An 18,536-nucleotide genomic window follows, 5' to 3' on the forward strand; every position below is an offset into this window, starting at 1 on the left:
GAGAGTAAATGATTTCCTCTACATTTGCACAAAGAATATAAAAGCATGTTTTTTTTCACTTTATAACAGGTTACAGAGTGTACAATGATGGGAACAGTGAAGGGGTCTAAAGACTTTCTAAATGCACTGTGGTTCTAGATGTTTGTGTTTCTATAGTGAGATTCTACTTGTAAAATTTAAGGTGTTCCAAAACTCGACAGGGTGTGTTTAAGGGTATTTACCTGTGCTGACAAGCCTCTCACACGCAGTTGATTTACATCACTTTTAAGAACCTTAAATTGGCTTGCATTCACCTCCTGGTGACCTCATCTAATTAAAACCAAACTGAACTAAACCACTTCTTTAAAGAAGCAAGAACTATCATTATCTAAATTATCATGAACACAGATTTTTAGACATATATACCTCTGATGGGCAACTTGAGAGTAAAAATAGGAAGGCAATTTTCTTGCGACCTGGAAAAATCTGCATTTTTATTCTGGTATTTCTTCCCAATTTGGTAAAAAGTAGCAGCGCCAACGAACTGCTCACTCAGAAGCGCCAACTTCTTCAATGGACAGCCACTTTCGATTGCAATGCAGTTGCACATGTTGGTTGGTGGGAGCCAACCTGTCTCCCAACAGTTACAGTTCAACTCAGGGACCTAACTCAGCTGATTGTCATCTGATTGTACCCATGTCATTTTGCAAGTAAATTACTTTTGCAGCAACTAGAGGTGAAATAATTTATGTTTTAGATCTTTGTAGTTCTGGTTGGACTCCAAACGTTAGTACTTAATGGATTAATGGAATTTCTGCAGAGGTACTGTATTTGTGAAGTTTGCCACTTTATCACAGTTATTCACCATATTATTACAAACACATTGGGTAAGTGAGTGGTGTATATATATCAAGTCTTTAAAATGCATGTAAATAAAGCACAATGTAAACAGCTCGACTGCTAATTGTTTATTTTTATTTCAACAACTTTCATTGTATCAGCATAAAAAGAACAGAATACATGTAGTAAAATAAAGTGGAATAAATATAACCGTTTTACTGTTTTACTCGAGGTGTGTTTTAAATTCCAGTTAGCTTGATATCACAAAAAACACATTAAATAATCTAAACTGAGAACATTAACCATCATAAAACTTGCAGCAATCCAAGTACAGACTTGAATCAGTTCATCTCGATGCAGCTCAGCTTCTTCCACTGAAAACGCTTCATCCAGGCAAACAGAATCCAATTTCCAGGACTATAAAACTGTCATAATCGGCTATATGGCAGGTTAGGCAGGACCCAGGTGCAGCACATGGTGACAGACAGAATTAACTATAAAGCAGCTTTATTCCCGTACTTGGACGCTCAAAGGAAATACAAAAAATAAAACTCTAACCACAAAAACAAAACCACACTGCAGACACGGACATGACCAACTAAGGAGACAGAAGGGGGGCAACAAACACTGAGACAATAGATAAAGAACCTTGAAAACAAGGATGACTTAACAGCCTGGAGCAGAAAAACTCTAAGATAACTAAAAACTGAACGCTAACCGATGCATACTTTATCCATGATGTAAATATAATTATGAAACTAGGAATCACATACAATATTCCACACATAATAAAAACTATTAAGTCCAGAAACAGAGAAACTCTGGCTCAAAGACCATGTCAAAAACAACTCTGACAATTGAGATCAACTACCATTTGCAGGGAGTGTATGTGAGAATGCAGCCATAAATATTTTATCCTGACACGTTGATTGACAACACTGCACAGTGATGTCTTAGAAACAATAGATGCATAGTGCCAATATGACACAAAAAGGTATTTCAGTACGCAGCTCAGCACAGCACAGCCGGTTCTTAAATACTGTTGAGACACACACAAGGCGACCTTCGCAGTCATTTCCGAGCTCGTTGGTCATTCTCAGACGTCAGCTTCTTCCAAAAAGACATCAATATCGAGAACGTGTTCCTCATCCGCACAACACACTGGTGACTGAATCTGACTATATAAGTGTATCTATGAAAGGTAGACCTCAAGAGTGTCAGTTAATCCAATTAAGTAGCATTAAAAGCCACATGTTTGCTAAAATTTATAAATAAAGATACAATTTGTATCAACTGCATCCTGCCTCTAACGTGAGACTGCAGCGAGGCAACTCCAAAGAATTCAAATAGAGTTTTTAATCAAGGTGGATACCACAATACAAAACACACAAACTCATGTTAACCTTCAGTCTTTCCACTGAAAGACGAGTTCTCGGACTGGATTCGTCTCATCTCAGCTGACTCTGCAACTTGAGGATTTCGACCACGAGCATCTGTGGATCCATCATCTGAGGGAACATGTCCATGGCTGTATCCACCAGCTGGGCGCTGAAGATAGCGAGGAGCTTTTTCCGTATAACCTCTCTCTCCTCCCAGCTGGGACCTGGTTGCTTCCTTGGAGGAGGCTCCCAGTGTGAGGGATCTCCCGGGAGGCTGCGGACCACCGCCGGTTGACCGCAGTATGGATCGGACCATTGTGGCCTCTGGAAGCTGTGGGTTTGGCTGCGCTGGAAATTTGTCAGTTGGCTGTATGGATTCATGCTAAGTGGGTAAGCGCAATAGTTTGGATAGTGGGGCAGACTGTAGGGCATCATATCAGCGCTGTGGCTGCTCACTGGCCCGATGTTGTGAGTTGGGAAAGCCGGCGCACTCCCACAAGAGGCAGTGCCATGTGAGCAGCAGCTGCACGGGGCACTTTTTGGAGGGCAGTACTGCTGGCTGCTGCCGTACGGTAGCCCAAACTGGTGATCACTCAGACTCCGAGGAGCTTCCACCGGCTGGCTGTCTATGGAGCCTAAACCAGAGTCCAGCTGCTCCTGAGAGCGGCTGTGCTGCACCGAGTTGTGATCAGACGACGCATGTTTGCTGGACTTCTCCTTCTTTGATGAGGCCTTCTTGCTGGAGCAGTGACTTGCCTTCACCTGAGCTACCTTTTCATTTTTATGAGCTTTTTTTAAGGAGCTGCTCTCGTTTCCCAGAGTCAGTTTCTTCGCCATATCCTCCACCAACAGGAGGCTGAGTCCAGGCACAGGACTGGAGCAAGCTGAAGATTGTTTCTGAGAAGGAGTAGGCTGCTTAGCACTCTCTCGAAGCTCGTCTGCAAGAGCACGATTGGACTGTTTGGCTCGCTCGGGATGGTTGAATTTACATTTGATTCCATAAGTACATTTCTTCCCTGGAAAATGAATAAACAGCAGGCTTTATAACTCCACCAAAGCAGTATTTCTTTTTTCATGCAGAGAAACGTCTCGGCTAGGCAACAGTCGAATAACAGCCCTATATATATAGTAGTCTGCACATAATCTTGTTAAAGTAAGGAATTTTTCTAAAATACTGCTTAAAATAGTTTTTTCTTTATCAATTTTACACAAAGTGCAACAAAATACACTAAATCTGATCAACATTGGGCATTCTTTGAAATTAAAACTGCACCACTATACTTTGGCAGGTAGGTTGTCTCAAGCACTGTGAAGTTTAACTTGTCTTAGTGTCGCCTCCTTAATACTGGATTCTGAAATCTGAAATCTGAAATCTGTGAGGGCTGAAACCATCAAGATCTCCCTTTTTAACCCTGACTGTGTATTTGGGATCCATGTTTGCTGTACTGTGACCCCTGATGGCGCTACATGTCTTAAAAAAGCTCTCTCACCATAAGGACACGGCTGTTTTTTCTGAGTCTTTGGAACCCTCCGCAGGAAGTTCTCCAGGGTTGGTCCATGTCGACCGAGGGGATCATCGGGGGGCATAAACCTGCATCGGGGTGAAATGCAAACACCATCACTCATTGGTTAATTCAGGTTACTAGCTGGTAGGGATCTTGTGTATCAGGAACGCAAAACTCACTTGTTATTAACAAAGGAGTACATGAGCAGCCTCTCTTCGATGAAGCGCTTCCACTCCGGCTTCTCTCCCTGAAGGTCACGGTACATGTCGTTGGACACGATGATGCCGTCAGACTCAAAGGCGTGCTTGACAATGTAGCAGTCGTCATTACAGACCACCCGTTTGCCTGCATAGCGCCGCGACGGTGTGAACACCAGAATCCTTTTCCTCTCCAGCTCACGCAGAATTTGCTGATCTGGATGCCAAACATTAAGTCAGAGAAATGATGAGCCACTACAATAAAGCCAGTGACTGATTATTCAAGACTTTGAATATGAGGAGAAGGATTCTGAATTTTTTCTGTGGATTTAACAGGGAGCCATTGAAGGGAAGCCAATATGGGATAAACATGATCTCGCTTCCCAGTCCTTGTCAGTATACTCGCTGGATCAACTGAAGGCTTTCCAAGGAGCTTTGAGGACAACCTGATAATAATTCTAAAGATTCTAAAATCTTTAGGGCCGAGTACAATAACTCAGTTTTAGAATCAGGAAATTAAAAGTCATCCAGCTCTTTATGTCTATAAGACATTCCTATAGTTCAGCTAACTGCTGTGTGTCATTTGGCTTCATGGATAGATTAAGCTGGGTATCATCTGCATAGTGATGACACTGTATGCTATGCCTTGCCTTCCAAGGGAAGCATGTATAATGTGAATAGAATTCATCCCAGGACAGAGCCCTGTGGAACTCCATAATTAGAAAAATTGCAGAAGGAGCACAGTTTAACCCTAAAGGAGTGGCTAGAGGAACAAAACAAAGAGCTTAATCTTTGTGGAGCCGAGAGGAGCCGCAAATTAAGCTCAGGGTCATCACTAAATGCCCATTCAGATCTTTAAACAGTGAAGAGTCTTATCTCTTAAACATAGAGAATACCCTAAAGCAGTTGCTTTTTGTGCCTTTTGAGGTGCACCTCCTCATATTTGTACTAAATAGCAAAAATACATTTATCATACATTTCTCCTAATTTTTATAGTATTTTCTACACCTCATTTGCAGAATCTGGACACCTACATTTTTTGCTATTATAACACCAGTGAGGTACACCTGTCAATGTAAGCAGCCATGCTTTTTACTCACCAGACGGATCAGCTAAAAACAAAAGTCACCTCCACACTAGAGCTGGGCGATATATCGAGTTTTTAAAACATATCGATATAATTTTATACGAGATATAAGATGTGACAATATCCTTTATATCGATATAGTCTATGTTACGTTATAATTATAGTTGTGGAGCCGCAAGTTTGCCTCTCTTTCGTCCACTTTTGTCTCTACGCAACGTTACTCCGCCTCGCCTTCACTGAAGACAACTCCCCCTCCTCCCCCATCGCTTCACGTGCAGGCAGCGACAAGATGGACATGGCAAATCTCCGTTAACGAGTTACTGCGCATCGCCCTATGCGTGGGGCTGGACGGCGTCAACGTGCTAACGAGCTAACCGCGCTAACCCTAAAATCCTTTCATTCTCTCAAAAGTTGATAGCGCGCCTTATGTATGAATTCTGGTTGTGCTTGATGGCGGCGAACCGATTTTATGTGGTACACGGCGCTCAGCAATCTGTCAAAAATGTTTGAGTACGACTTTGGTAAGCTACGGAGCTGCACCGCTTGATAGATTGTCGGCGCATTACGGCTACCGAGGAGCTTCGCGGAGTGATACGTACTGTGCTTCAACGTAATATTACCGTATTGTGTGTGTATAAGGACCATAAATGGCACTTGTACAGGTGCCATTTATGGTCACCTGTACAAGTGCCTGTGTGACATCTGGGACACAGCTTTGACTAAGAACTCTCTTTTTGTTCTTATTTTATGGCTTAAAAAAAAATATCGAGATATATATCTTATATCGCCATCCAGCTAAAAAATATCGAGATATGAATTTTGGGTCATATCGCCCAGCCCTACTCCACACTGTTGTTATAAAGAACGAAATTTAAACTTGGGGGTCTTATGAGATTTGACTCGCTTTTGGAGCAACTACAGGCTCAATTTTTCCACCGCCAGAGGTTGCAGCTTGTTTATTTTGGCCCATGTTTCTTTTTTTTAAGTAGGTTTCCCTTTAGCGGGATTTAAGCATTAGTTAACTTCTCCCACAGTTGTGGTTTGCTCCCCACAACAAAATGACTCAACTTATTAACCTCCTCACTGTCATTCTGGGCCTTTTGATGTGTCGCTCTCTAATAACTCCCTCCAGCCAGCAACTTAATTAACTATCCTAACTTTTGTGCTATCGCATTATTAAAGATCTCTTTTGTCTGTCTTTCAGTACGTTATCATTTTAATTTAGTTGTAAAAATACTTTGAGGGACTTGTCTTTTCTTACCAAATTATTCCCAAAGTTAATCTCTCTGCTCCAGCTCCGTTTTATGAGAATTGAATGGCTCATATTGCAGCTGACACTGAATGCGGTTGTGGTGTGAGGGCCAGTGTATTTACTGGTAAATGGTGAGCATCACAAAGCCCATCTTTCTGTGTGTTAAAAAAAAAACAGCCCTAAGTTAATCACTGCCTGTATGCAGGAAAACATTAGTCACTGGTGGGGAAAAACAAGCTGACCTGTTTCCACAGCTCCACAAACATCTCTGCATCAGCGAGCAAGTCGCTCTCAGTCACAACAGTGACATCCACTCTTGTTTTTTAGCCAGTGGAGACAAGCGTGGCGGGTGAAAGGAAGGTAGTGTTTTGCTTGGTGTTCTACCCGTGCGCAGTTGCGATCGGGAATCTGGGGAATTTGCAAAGTGCTATGTTATTCCTACACAGCATCAGGAAGAGGACAGGCCTGACATAACACAGGCAGCTGGAGCAGATAAACCCTGCACTGTGGACAAAAAGGGCGGAGGTTCACCAGCCGTTACTGAGTGCATTAAATTAGGAGGAATATGCACGCAGGAATGTCCCTCAGCAGTTGGATCATTGTTTTGGGCTTTAGCCTCAGAGTGATTTTAGGGACATATTTTTCTCTTGACCAACCCTGAGTGTTTGAATGACAGCAACCACATAATAACCGCTTATTGCTGTGCTAAAAACACCAGTGAGTGCCACATCAACGCTCACTAGACTCAGAATAGTACTTTACAACCGCATAAACAGGTCTTTTGCAATACTTAAGAGTCTGGGTTAGTGTTACAGGAAAAAGCACCAGTATAAATAAGAAAGACAAGCCCTGCTTTCATCACTGTAGTCAGTCTGTAGAATTATATGCTCATACTTTTAGAAATTAAAGGGGGGCTGTGTTGGTTTTTGTTATTTTCTGTCGCACATACTGTTAAAATGATGAATGCGCTCATATCCAGTTCTGTGCAATTAATCATATTTTGGCTTCGGCTGAGGTTTAAATTCACTCCCAGCAGGCCACAGAGTCAGGTTCACTTCAGTTCACTTAAATGAATTTAGTTTCTTCAGTTGAATTGAATGGAAAAATATAGACTTACCTTTTTGACAAAGCTCTCAGTCACACAGGCCTATAGACCAGTTGGCAACCCCCTTGCAGTCTCCAGTCGCTAAGAAGAAATGTGTGTATTCCCCAGACCAGTGGTTGAGTATTAGTTGATTTGAAAATGGTTGCCAACAGGGTGCTGAACCAAAGACCTGCCTGTGATTGCGTTTTGTTGCTTGTAGATTGCTGTGGTTGCCTGTAGTTTGTATGGAAGATGCCAACTTGTCTGCAAACATTCACAGAGTTGTAATGAAACTTGGAAAAGTGCAACACAAACTTGACCTTCAGAGCAAAATAGTGCTTTACTTTTACTTTGAAGGTTAACGTTCTCCATTTCTGGTTTGCATCGCACCTTTTCAAGTTTCACTGCTGCTCTGCGAGTAGCTGGTGAGTGGTTACAGATGAGTTGGTGTCTTCCATGAAACTGCTAGCAACCTGACGCAAGGAGAATTTCCATTTGACCTAACAACTGTAGGCAATCAATTGCCAACCAGTTGTGGAATCCTTATTTGTCCCTAGCAACCAGTGGTTTCCAAGGGTCTCCAAGCCTGTATGGTTTTGCTAAAATCAAGCAGCGAAAGTGAAATGAGTTTTTAAATGTAATAAAAGACAGAGGAGATTATTTTTGACACACACATTGACGACCACAGTCCCATGGTTATTCAGTTACTCAAGTGCAGCCCTACAAAAATCTTAGTAACCATATAGTTTCCTTAAAACACGATAACCTGGCATGTAATGTTGATTGGGTGTTCTGGGCTGCTGGACTGAGTTCAAAGGTGCAAACTGGACTGGTTTAAGAACTATTTTGCTCTTTTGATCAGTTATATTAATAATGTGTCGGCTGTGTGACACTGCAGTGTAGCTCAAATCAACTATGAGCATCTCCTGTTTCAGTTGTTTGATAGGTTTTAAAATTTGTATCTCCTGGTGTCGTGTGGAAAGCTCCAGCTTTGTAAAGTCCAAGTCAGATTTCCCCATGAAGTATCAATCTATTCATCGGTCTCCTCTCCTGCTCCACAAACCTCACTCTGAGCTCTTTTTACTCCCCTCCAGGCTCAGATTAAAACACAAAGAGCTCAATTAATCCACGAGCCCCCACAGCAGCATGCCCACAGCAGCCACCTAGCTATTTCCTGTTCCACCCTCCTGGCTTAACTGTGAACAGACCTCAGTGTTGGGCATCCAGCAGGAGAGAGAGATCACCTCCCTCTGGTCAGGAGTGTGTGGGTCATACCTGGAGAGGATAGAATAGCTAAAAAAAAAGACTTCAGCGCAGTTTGGAATTTTTATTTTGGAGTTAGATGGCAGTGAAGCATGCATGGCTTTCACTTCTCTCAGGAAAAGGAAAGACCTCCTCCAAAACACAAGTGTGGACCACTGCTGGCTGGTCCTCCTCCCTCTGAGGGATGAGAGGGAGTGAATCACAGTGGAGGGCTGCTCGCTCTTCAGTCCAGCAGCGTCTGCTCAGCTGTCACGTACTCCGAGTGACCCACGACCTCTAGCTGCTGCTTTTCTGCCCGAGAGAAGATGGGAGTCTTATCTAAGTGACCGGCTCCAAACGTGGATCTGAATTCTTTGTTTTGCATACGGAAGTTTTAAATCTGTCAACCTGTGCATGACTGAGGTGAGTGACTTTTATTTAACTTTATCTTTGCTGGGAAAAAAGATTTTTTTAAATTTTATTACACCCCTTAACAAATATAAAGCTCTACTGTCATGCATCTCAGTAGTTTATTAGCATGGCCTCCTGTTTTTTTTTTACAACACCACAGACAATTAAAGGTTTTTACAAGCTGAGGAGCTGCAACATGCCCAAAATTATAGCACAGTGAGTATGTTGACACCCAGTCTGTCACATGTATTTTCCATCAGTCTTAATCTCACTCTCTTTAAATGTTTTTGACAGCAGCTCCACCTCATTTCTCATTTTTTTGACTACTGTTAAAAAGTGATTTTTCCAGCAGTTTCACGTTTCCTCATTGGACTTAAACAGGATTATCTAAGCAGGAAGCGCCGAGCGGGAGTGCATTTTACAGGGTTTCACATAAACAGCTGCCGGGCTATGCTTGCGTGGAGGTTGTTGGACTCGTCTGGAAATGTTAGGTGTTAAATCTGTCTGCCCGAGACTGCGGCTGCACAAAATGTGTCCCTCCCTCTGGTATTTGTGTGGTGCTTCGAGCTCACCACAAACTGCCAGTCCTGGAGCCATGAAGAAAAAAATATTTATACACGATTTCATTCTGTAATCGAGAAAACAGAAAAAGAGGCGCCTCTTTGTGTCATTTCTCTGTATAATTAAGCATTAAAAACGTCGCCTTCTTAAAACAAATGAGAAAGTTTATGGAGGGGACTTTTTTCAAAAAAATTTACAAAGTCTGAATGCTGCACTGAAAAAAAGAAAAATTTGTAATTAAAGTGAAGCTGAGATAAAAGGTCTCTGCCCTAAAAATAACCTCATACATAAATTGCAAAACCCTAATTCTTTAGTCTTTTTAGCCAAGTGAACAAATGTGACGTGTGTTGATTAGCAGACAGACAGTTGAAACTATGAAGGTTTGAAAGGTGATGCTAACACTAAAGTGCCTTAAAACTGCATTCTTTTTCATGACCACCAGGGGGGAAATGTGTGGTTGGAAAAAGACTTCTAGTTCTATCAGAGAACAGCCCTTTGTAAACACTAAGTTTATGGCCTCAGTCACTCACTTCAGGTCATATTCAATATATAATTAAGTGAGTTTTGGCAGCTTTCCTTTAGTCTTCTCATGGTTACTTCCAAAAGATGGACCTAACAAAAAGCCTATAAGTTTTTGCAGTCGTTAACATAGTGACTGGTGAAATGGTCACATATTGTGGATTTGACTATGAAACCTCAAGCTCACTGGCTTATAGAATGCAAGCTGTAATCGACAGCCTGTTGTACATACCCTGGATAATCCTCCTCTCTGACTCTTAGAATGACCAGATGGACTTTTTTAAGTTTGTGAAGACATTTAGTCTCAAGAGCTGAAACGTCTGATCGTAATGACCCACACCTTTTGTCACAAATTTGCTCACATGATCAGTAGTGGGTCAACAACCCTCAGGACCACCCCCATGGGGACGCTCCTCCCTGTGCTCAAGACTCACACGACCTGGACAACTGAGAACCTACAAATCCCCAAATTTAAAAAAAATTAACTATTTTATTCTGTGTGACCTGAAAGTAGAAACATAAACTGAGCAGGAAGGCCTGGGGATGTTTTTTAATTAATTGTTTTTAAATTTTGTGAGTCTTTGATTTTCTCTGTTTTTATTCCATTAATGGTAGTTTAAAAGAATAGGTAAACAAAATAAAAAAAATAATATAATAATAATTTAAATAGATAAAAAATAAAGGATCATTTTTAAAGATTTAAGTTCATTCTAGTTGTTGTTCTAAGCGGTGCTTGGCAGCGTTATGAAAAGTGGATCTGGATCATCTGGCCTCCTGCAGTGTCATCTCACTTTCCCAGCGCTGATAGTGAAAGTCAGTTTGGGATTGTTGTTTGTGCTGTGGACTGTTTCAAGATGCAATGATAAAAATCAGATTATGGAAAGAACTTTTATCCCCACCGGAAAAATAAAAATAACTAAGCAGACACTGAAGGAAATCCTCCCCCAATCCCCGGACAAATTGCTCCCTGCTGTTGCATAACACTTTATAACTGTTTCCTCGTTTTTATTTAAAATTTAAGTTAAAAAATAAATAAAATGTAACCTCAATGTTAAATCTCTGTGCAGATGGAGTTCAAGTTAACCTAAGCTGAGATTTGCTTGATATTTTTGCCCACAGACACGTGAGTGTTGATGCAAACAAAAAAAACTTAGAAAGAATGAGGTGATATGTGCTGCTGTGATAAATGCTGCAGTCTTGATAAACTGTGTAAAAGTACAGGGTGTAAAGTCAGTCTTTAATCGTTTGAATCGAGCTAAGCTGAAAACTAAATTGCTCACTTATGTTGTTAAGGTCTGGGGGCAGCAAATTGAGGGTGCAGAAGTAGTCACGCTTCTTCTTTGATTAAATCCCAAACAGAAGGCAGCGTTGGTTGGGAACCACCAGTTCCCATGAGTAAATGGACCCCGAGCCAGCCGCAAAGCAACTCCAACTTTAATTTGCCCAAAAGCAAATTAAAGAAAGCCTTTGAGAGCACACTGGGGCTGCCAAAAGTCGCTGGGATAAAGATCAGGGTGGGAGAGCGACCCAAACCCCCAGCAGCAGCAACTGGAACGGGGCACGGTTTGGTCCTCCCCAGAGAGAGAGCAGGAGAAAGAAAAACATTCGGCTCCCATGGAAATTGTTTTTGTAGTGACAGGGAATGTGAGGGGGTGGGAAGTATCAGTCATCATGTTTACGTCAATCCTTACTGTAACCGTGGGACCGTCTGCGAGACGGGTCCGGAGCAAATCCATCTACCGCGGTCTAATGCAGCCCCTCGCTCTCTTAAAGGGTCGATTCACCCAAATAACAGAAGGATGCAGTCGCTCTGAGAAGCTTTTTTTTGTATGGGAAATATCAGGTCGTTTTGTGCTGACATCCGTGGCTGTCCTCAGGATTAAATATATATATATATATATATATATATTTAACCATGATTACTCTCTTGAATGATAATTAAATTTGCTAACAGTGAAATACTTGTTAAACATCTCTAACAAAAAACAGAATGTCTCTCCCGGAGATTTAGGTGCCATTTTTCTTAATGTTTTTGTAGGCATCCCTGAGGCTGTTTAACCCCCATTAAAACAATTAGTTTTAAGTTTTTGCAGCTGTGAGCAGCTTCTTTACTTCCTCAATGCATTGCAAAGAGGGACAACGGCGTGTTTGCCACGTTTGTACTCTGTGTTCTCACGGTACACTTTAATTAATTCTTTGTGGCACAGATTCAATAAGGTGCTGGAAACATTCTCAGAGATTTTGGTCCATACTGACATGACAGCATCACGCAGCTGCTGTAGATTTGTTGGTTGCACATCCACGATGAGAATCTCCTGTTCCACCACATCTCAGAGGTGCTGTGTTGGATCACAGTCTGCTGACTGTGGAGGTCATTCGAGTACAGGGAACATGAGTTTTGTGACATGGTGCATTGTCTTGCTGGAAGCAGCGATGAGAAGATGAGTGCATTGTGGTCACTAAGGGAAGGCGTCAAGGAAACATCCACCCCACCATTGCACCATGATACAAGCCAAGGTGGACCTGTGTCTTCTGCTGTTGTAGCCCAACTGCTTTAACATTCAGAGATGCTCTTCTGCATACGTTGGTGTAACAAATGGTTATTTGAGTTACTGTGGCCTTCCTATCAGCTCAAAACAATCTGGCCTCCTTTGACCTCAGACATCAACAAGACATCTTGGCCCACAGAGCTGCTGCTCACTGCATACTTTCTCTTTTTCACTTTCTGAGAAACTCAGACCAGTCTGGCACCAACAATGATGACACATTCCAAGTCACTCACATCACCATTATTCCACATTTTGATGCTCAGTTTGAACTTAAGCAGGTCATCTTGACCATTTAGATATATAATAGATATTTATGTTATAGAGCATTGAACAAGTGTACTTAAAGAAGTGGCCAGTGAGTGCATATGACAGATAATAAACAAAAGAATATTACATCCAGTTTAATGACTTACTAAAATCTAACACCTGCCAAAAGATTATCACAAGCTAACAATAGAGAAATGCTCCTACTTTATATAAATACCAATTAAATAATGAAATAACTTGCTGTGAAACCTTGTGTGCAAAACAAACACAACTCCTCTCAGCTCCATTGTTTTGGGGAAGAGGCAGAAATTAGAAACTCACTGCTACATTTCTGTGAACCCGACCTTTTCACTTCCTGCCGGTCTCCCATCACGAGTGTGAGTTTCTTGGAGTGAACATGTGAAACCTGACATGCCACTTCTTCTGTGGGAAAAAAAATAAAAACTGCGTAGCCGGAAAGGCGCCTCTCTCATAAATATAAACATCCCCATCGGTCTCAGCAGACCTCTCGCTGCCGTCCTCTCTGCCTGGCTTGAGTGTCGTCAGAGGAAGACAATGTCTCCTGACCTCTGACACCCATTTAGATCAGAAGAATGACGGGTGGTGCTTTGGAGCAATGCATTTTTTAGGCTTAAAACACTTTTTTTTTCTTTTGAGATGACTTTGAAAGCATTTGTTTTTCTTGTTTTTCTGACAGGATCTGCCTCGGGTTATCCAGGAGGTAAACGCGTAAAAGGAGATGGTGCGTGTCTGAACCCACAGTGAACCAAGATGGAGCCCATTAAGAGAGATATGGAGCTGCTGAGTAACAGCATGGCGACCTACGCTCACATCAAAGGTAAAATCTTAGCAGGGCTTTAAGTGTGGCTTCCACCATGGAGTTGGGGACAACCTCAAGGGGTTATTAGATGAATCTATAAAACCGCAGGCAGCTTGCTACACCACACTGTATGACTTTACGTAGGTTGTACATGAATATTTCTTTCTAAGCTCCTACACGAGTAACTCTGCATGTTACAGTTCAAAGAAATCTTTATGTAACTTTATACTTTAAACTTCATTCTGATTGGCTGCCTCGTGCAAACAGAAGGGTTTAACAACAGTGGGTGGGGCCTTTGTGCTCACACCTAGAGCCATAATAGTTTGCTTTAATAACGCTCTGCCTGAGGCGGCCATATTAGGGATATCCCTTCTTAGTGACATCACAAAGAGCCAAGAGTAGAAAATCTGGTGAAAATCAAGCGTTTAGAGTCTGAAACCTGAGTTTTTGGCTCACAGGGTTTACTTTAACATACACTGATCTGAGTATTTGAAACTTTCGCTGTCTTTGATATGAGCATCCACCACTCTAACAGTATAGAGATGACAGAAAATAAAGAAAAGCTTAATAAATCCACTTTTTAATGCTTTTATTTCAGTAAATTAGTTTTTCTTCCCTCTTCTTGTGCAGCCAATCCAGAGAGCTTTGCCCTCTACTTCATGATGGGCGTCTGCTTCGGGCTTTTCATGGCGCTGTGCCTCCTGGTGGCCGGCATCACTTGCAGGGCTCGCCGCCACAGAAAACCACCTCCGTCTCCATCGAGGAGACAGCTCAAGGAGTCCAGTGAAGAGGAGGAGGATGAGGAAGAAGAGGAGGAGAGTGTAGGAGAGGAGAGGGCGGTGGATACGGAGATCCCTAAAGTGACAGTGGGTCCTCTGAGTGACCGCAGCAGCCAGTCTAACGGCACTCTGAGGAGCCTGAACGTTTTCACCTCGGCCGAGGAGCTGGAGAAGGCTCGACGGCTGGAGGAGAGGGAGCGAATCGTCAGGGAGATCTGGAGGAACGGGCAGCCGGACATCCTGGTTACGGGGACCGGGACGATTGGACGAGTTCATTACCACTAAGAGAGACTTGGACTGAGCTTTTAAAAAACCTGTAAGGGACAACCAATGGAGAGAAACGTGCCTTGTATGGAGGCACAAAAATGGACGCAAACTAATGGCAACATTAAAAATAAATATATATTATTTACCGATTAAAGAGTTTGCAATAACTTAACTTTTATCATGTAAAATGAAATTTAGAAGAAAATCCACTCTACTCACAACAAAATACTAGTATTTTTAAAGTCCCTAAATAAATTGTAGTATTACAAAAATAAATATGAATAATAAGAGAGAAAATATGTATGCAAGCTAACCATTTAAAAATTCATAAAAGTTATTTTTAATCAGCTTTTTTTTCATGCTTGAAGTGTTTCTCAGTCAAGATGTAGTGGCATTATGAAAAATTACAAATGTGAACTAAAAAAACAAACGCACACCAAATTATTTTAGAGGTTTGGGGTTGCATGTTGCGTATCTCCTCATATAATTTTTTTATTTCATTATTTTAATTTATTATTATGGAAAATCGGACACTTTGGGCCTCCATAAATGTGGACTATCACATATTTTATGCACAAGTGTTTGTTTTTGGGGGAAGGTTGGCTTCATGTGTATTCATCTTTGGAATGTGAATAATTAAAGCTAAACCACTTTTTAATAAACAAATGGTCTTAGAGTCACTATTTTCCAAAATGAAGAATAAACAATTTTTAAAAAGAAAGAAAGAATAAATGAAGAAAAATTGTTAAGAATATGCTGATCTTGCTCTATCTGCACATTTCAAGTTAATAAGTCAAAGCTGATATAAAAACCCAAAATGATGATTACAGATGGCAAAAAACATTTCTTTATGTGGTAGAAACAAGCTTCCATATCACAATGATGTGAAATAAGGGAGATTAAAAAAACATAGTCAGTATAAAAGAAGGCCTCTGATTTTCCCACACATTATGAAGCTTCAATGTTAGCATGGAGTTTTGGGATCGTCAGTACCCCACAGCATCCACACTATTAGTCACATACAGTAAGCTGTTAAAATGCCCCAAAACACTCCAACAGCACACACACATCGAAGAGTTTATTGATTAAAACTCAGTTATCTAGACAGATGATTGTAAGAAAAATACAATTAAATCCAGTCTATTCATGATTATTATAAAGGAGAAAATCCACAGAGGCTACCAGGCAGTAATTTTTCAGCTCTGGGGTTGCTTCATGCTAGGCTGTGGCCCCTGTAGTGGGCAATGGTGGTACTGCAGGTTGGTCTTGAGAACCCATTAACTACATATATATAGATATAGATATATTTAGTGGTACCTTCTGAATTCTTACATGACTATAGGATGAGTCTATGCAGGCTCTTAGTAATCCCAGGTCATGTTAGACTACATCCTTAAGCTAAAGGTATCTGGACTTCTTGGTTTGTGAAGATGTTTTATGTTTAGTCTAAGACGCTTCTTCACTTGTAAAGCAACTGATTGAGACTATTGGAGACTTAGAGACGGTCCCAAGGGTTTTTGACACACTAGTAATCATATGGGTCGTTACGGGTCATCATCATGCGAGGTGTTGAGATCAGATGGGTCAAGGTTGAAATGGGGGCTGATCTGCCTGGGACTGCATTAAAGGGAACTGATAGCTGGTGTTTTAGGATAAGATGCACATATATATAAGATGAATCAGAAGATAATCCTTTTGGGTTAATTCTAATGAGAATGAACTATAAGTAAAATCAGCCAAAAGTCACTTCTAAAAACGTAGCTTCTCACACACCTCTAAAGAACTCGTCTTTAGACATTCGAAACCTTTCGAGCCCATTTTCCCTGCCTCCCAGTTTGAGCAACAGCACCTTCTCTCTGGTAAAGACGTGTCTGTTTGGAGGTATGAATAAAACCATTTAGCTCAAAAATACTGTAGGTTTTACCAATGCAGACGGTCTCAGAGTGGATCCCAGTAAACTCCCAGGAGATCCGTTCGTTTTTTGCTGGCTGAATTTCTCTCATGCGCCATGAAAAGGTCGATTATGCTACAGCAGGGGAGTTTGTGTCCCGTGTCTGTCAGCTGCCATGTTTTAAGTGGCACTGCCTGAACTGGAGATTGTTTTAGGATGGGGGGAAAACTGCTTTCCACAAGCTGGCAACTGGTACTCATTTAGGTCTTTTCTTCATCCTTTTACGTTGATGACATTCAAATCTATTGTCAACCGACTGATGATTTGGCAGCACACGAATTGTAAGATTGCCTGAGAGAGGTTAAAATGGCTGCAGAAAAACGTTTTAAATGCTAAAGTTTGGTGTTCGACAGCCTTAGACCAGCTTGTTCGGCTGGGGCCCTGCTAACTCTCTCTCTGATTCTATGCGTAACGGGTGTCTATTTGGATAGCTCCTTAAGCCGATAAGCATATCATCTTTAGTAAATCTGGTTTTTTTCAACTGCGCCGATTCTAAAGCTAAGCATTATATACCACACAGGGACCTGGAAAACTATCCATGCTTTTGTGACCTCCAGGTTAATTGTTGTAATTCTCGCTACTGTGGTCTCAAGCCTTCTCTTTCGAGGCGCAACTCGTCAGAATGCTGCGGCTCGCCTCTCTTCTGGCACTAGAAAATTTGACCCTATTACTCCGGCTCTTGTTGATCTACACTGGTTACCAATCAATATCGCATTGAGTTTAAAATCTTGCTACTCACTTTTAAAATCCTGAATAACATTGCGCCCAGCTACCTCACTGACCTCCTCAATTTGTACACTCCTTGTCGTGCATTAAGATCATCAGGTCAATTACTCCTGGCCCAACCTAAGTTTAGACTGAAGACCAGAGGCGATCGTGCCTTTGCTTCAGCTGCACCCAACCTTTGGAATAGCCTCCCTGCTTCTATTCGAGCCTTGGATTCTATCCACTCCTTTAAATCAAGATTAAAAGCATATCTATTTGACTTGTCTTTCCCGACCAGTTAATACCCTTTTAAATCTTTTAAATTTTAAACTTTTAAATCTTTTATTAGATTTTATTAAATTTATTAATTTTACTGCTGTTTTTGTCTTCTTAGCATATTTTGTATTTATCTAACTCTCCTGGTCTGTTAGTGCCTCTATCCTGTCTGTGCTTGTGCCCGATTTGTACCCTGTTATTGACTTATGTTGACTCTCCATATTACTGTGAAGCACTTTGGTGTGCCTTCGGGTTTTTAAATGTGCTATATAAATGAAATTGTATTGTATTGTAATTGTATTGTATTTTACTGATTTTATGAGCATTTCCCATCCATTTCAGGTTTTTATCCTAATACACAGTAAGCAATTTTTTGTGGATGTTTGTGTTAATGGCAGTTTAAAGACATTTTCTTGCTCTGAGGCTGATGCGCAGAGAGAAGGTGGAACCGTTTCATTAGATATTATAAAAACAGCCTACTAAAGTACCTGTTAAAGCTGCAACAACACTTTTTTTGTCAAAACTTGTATCAAATCATAGCCACAAACGTCACTTTCTTTTTAGTACACATAACTCTCTTATAAATCGATGTATTTTGTGCCCTCGTCTCCATTTACTGAAAAACATTTTTAAGACAAGATTTCTACTGTCAGGTCTTTTCCTTCTGGTCCTGTCCTAGATCTGTCACTGAGAGCTCCCTTGTCACAAGGGTCACCACAAAAAAATACATTTGCTCTTTGGTGCGTTCCATATTTTCACCCTCACTCTTCAGGAGCTGACCCACTCTCACCACTAGATGGCGCCATCTCCTCATTCTTCTCGTTTAGTTGCGTGTGAATAATACTTATAGTTTTTAATTAAATGCA

General features: G+C 41.3%; 2 protein-coding genes across 3 annotated transcripts; one reads left to right on the forward strand and one right to left on the reverse strand.

Moving 5' to 3' along the window:
• Positions 1-934: 934 nt before the first annotated feature.
• si:dkey-206d17.12 (uncharacterized protein LOC563108 homolog) lies at positions 935-4,869 on the reverse strand. Its single transcript, XM_040021146.1, has 3 exons — positions 3,883-4,869; positions 3,689-3,789; positions 935-3,214 (listed from the first exon to the last, which is right to left on the reverse strand). Exons 1-3 carry the CDS (start codon positions 3,966-3,968, stop codon positions 2,268-2,270), a joined length of 1,134 nt encoding a protein of 377 aa, XP_039877080.1. The 5' UTR covers positions 3,969-4,869; the 3' UTR covers positions 935-2,267.
• Positions 4,870-5,829: 960 nt separating this feature from the next.
• eva1bb (eva-1 homolog Bb (C. elegans)) lies at positions 5,830-15,404 on the forward strand. Of its 2 annotated transcripts, XM_040021148.1 has the most exons (4): positions 5,830-8,988; positions 9,137-9,192; positions 13,570-13,710; positions 14,323-15,404. In XM_040021148.1, the coding sequence occupies exons 3-4, from the start codon at positions 13,644-13,646 to the stop codon at positions 14,754-14,756; spliced, it is 501 nt and encodes a 166-aa protein (XP_039877082.1). In that variant the 5' UTR covers positions 5,830-8,988; positions 9,137-9,192; positions 13,570-13,643; the 3' UTR covers positions 14,757-15,404. The 2 variants fall into 2 exon arrangements, with proteins under 2 accessions (XP_039877082.1, XP_039877081.1); XM_040021147.1 differs by lacking the exon at positions 9,137-9,192.
• Positions 15,405-18,536: the final 3,132 nt, after the last annotated feature.

The sequence above is a fragment of the Simochromis diagramma genome, unplaced genomic scaffold (genome assembly GCF_900408965.1).
Source record: "Simochromis diagramma unplaced genomic scaffold, fSimDia1.1 OVJJ01000753.1, whole genome shotgun sequence".
NCBI classification, from domain to species: Eukaryota; Metazoa; Chordata; class Actinopteri; order Cichliformes; family Cichlidae; genus Simochromis; species Simochromis diagramma.

Coding starts and splice junctions, on each gene's coding strand:
- eva1bb (XM_040021148.1), top strand. CDS start 13,644: ATGGAGCCCATTAAGAGAGATATGGAGCTGCTGAGTAACAGCATGGCG. Junction 13,711..14,322: donor GACCTACGCTCACATCAAAG/GTAAAATCTTAG, acceptor CTTCTTGTGCAG/CCAATCCAGAGAGCTTTGCC.
- si:dkey-206d17.12 (XM_040021146.1), bottom strand. CDS start 3,968: ATGTACCGTGACCTTCAGGGAGAGAAGCCGGAGTGGAAGCGCTTCATC. Junction 3,790..3,882: donor TACTCCTTTGTTAATAACAA/GTGAGTTTTGCG, acceptor ACCCCGATGCAG/GTTTATGCCCCCCGATGATC. Junction 3,215..3,688: donor AAAACAGCCGTGTCCTTATG/GTGAGAGAGCTT, acceptor TTCATTTTCCAG/GGAAGAAATGTACTTATGGA.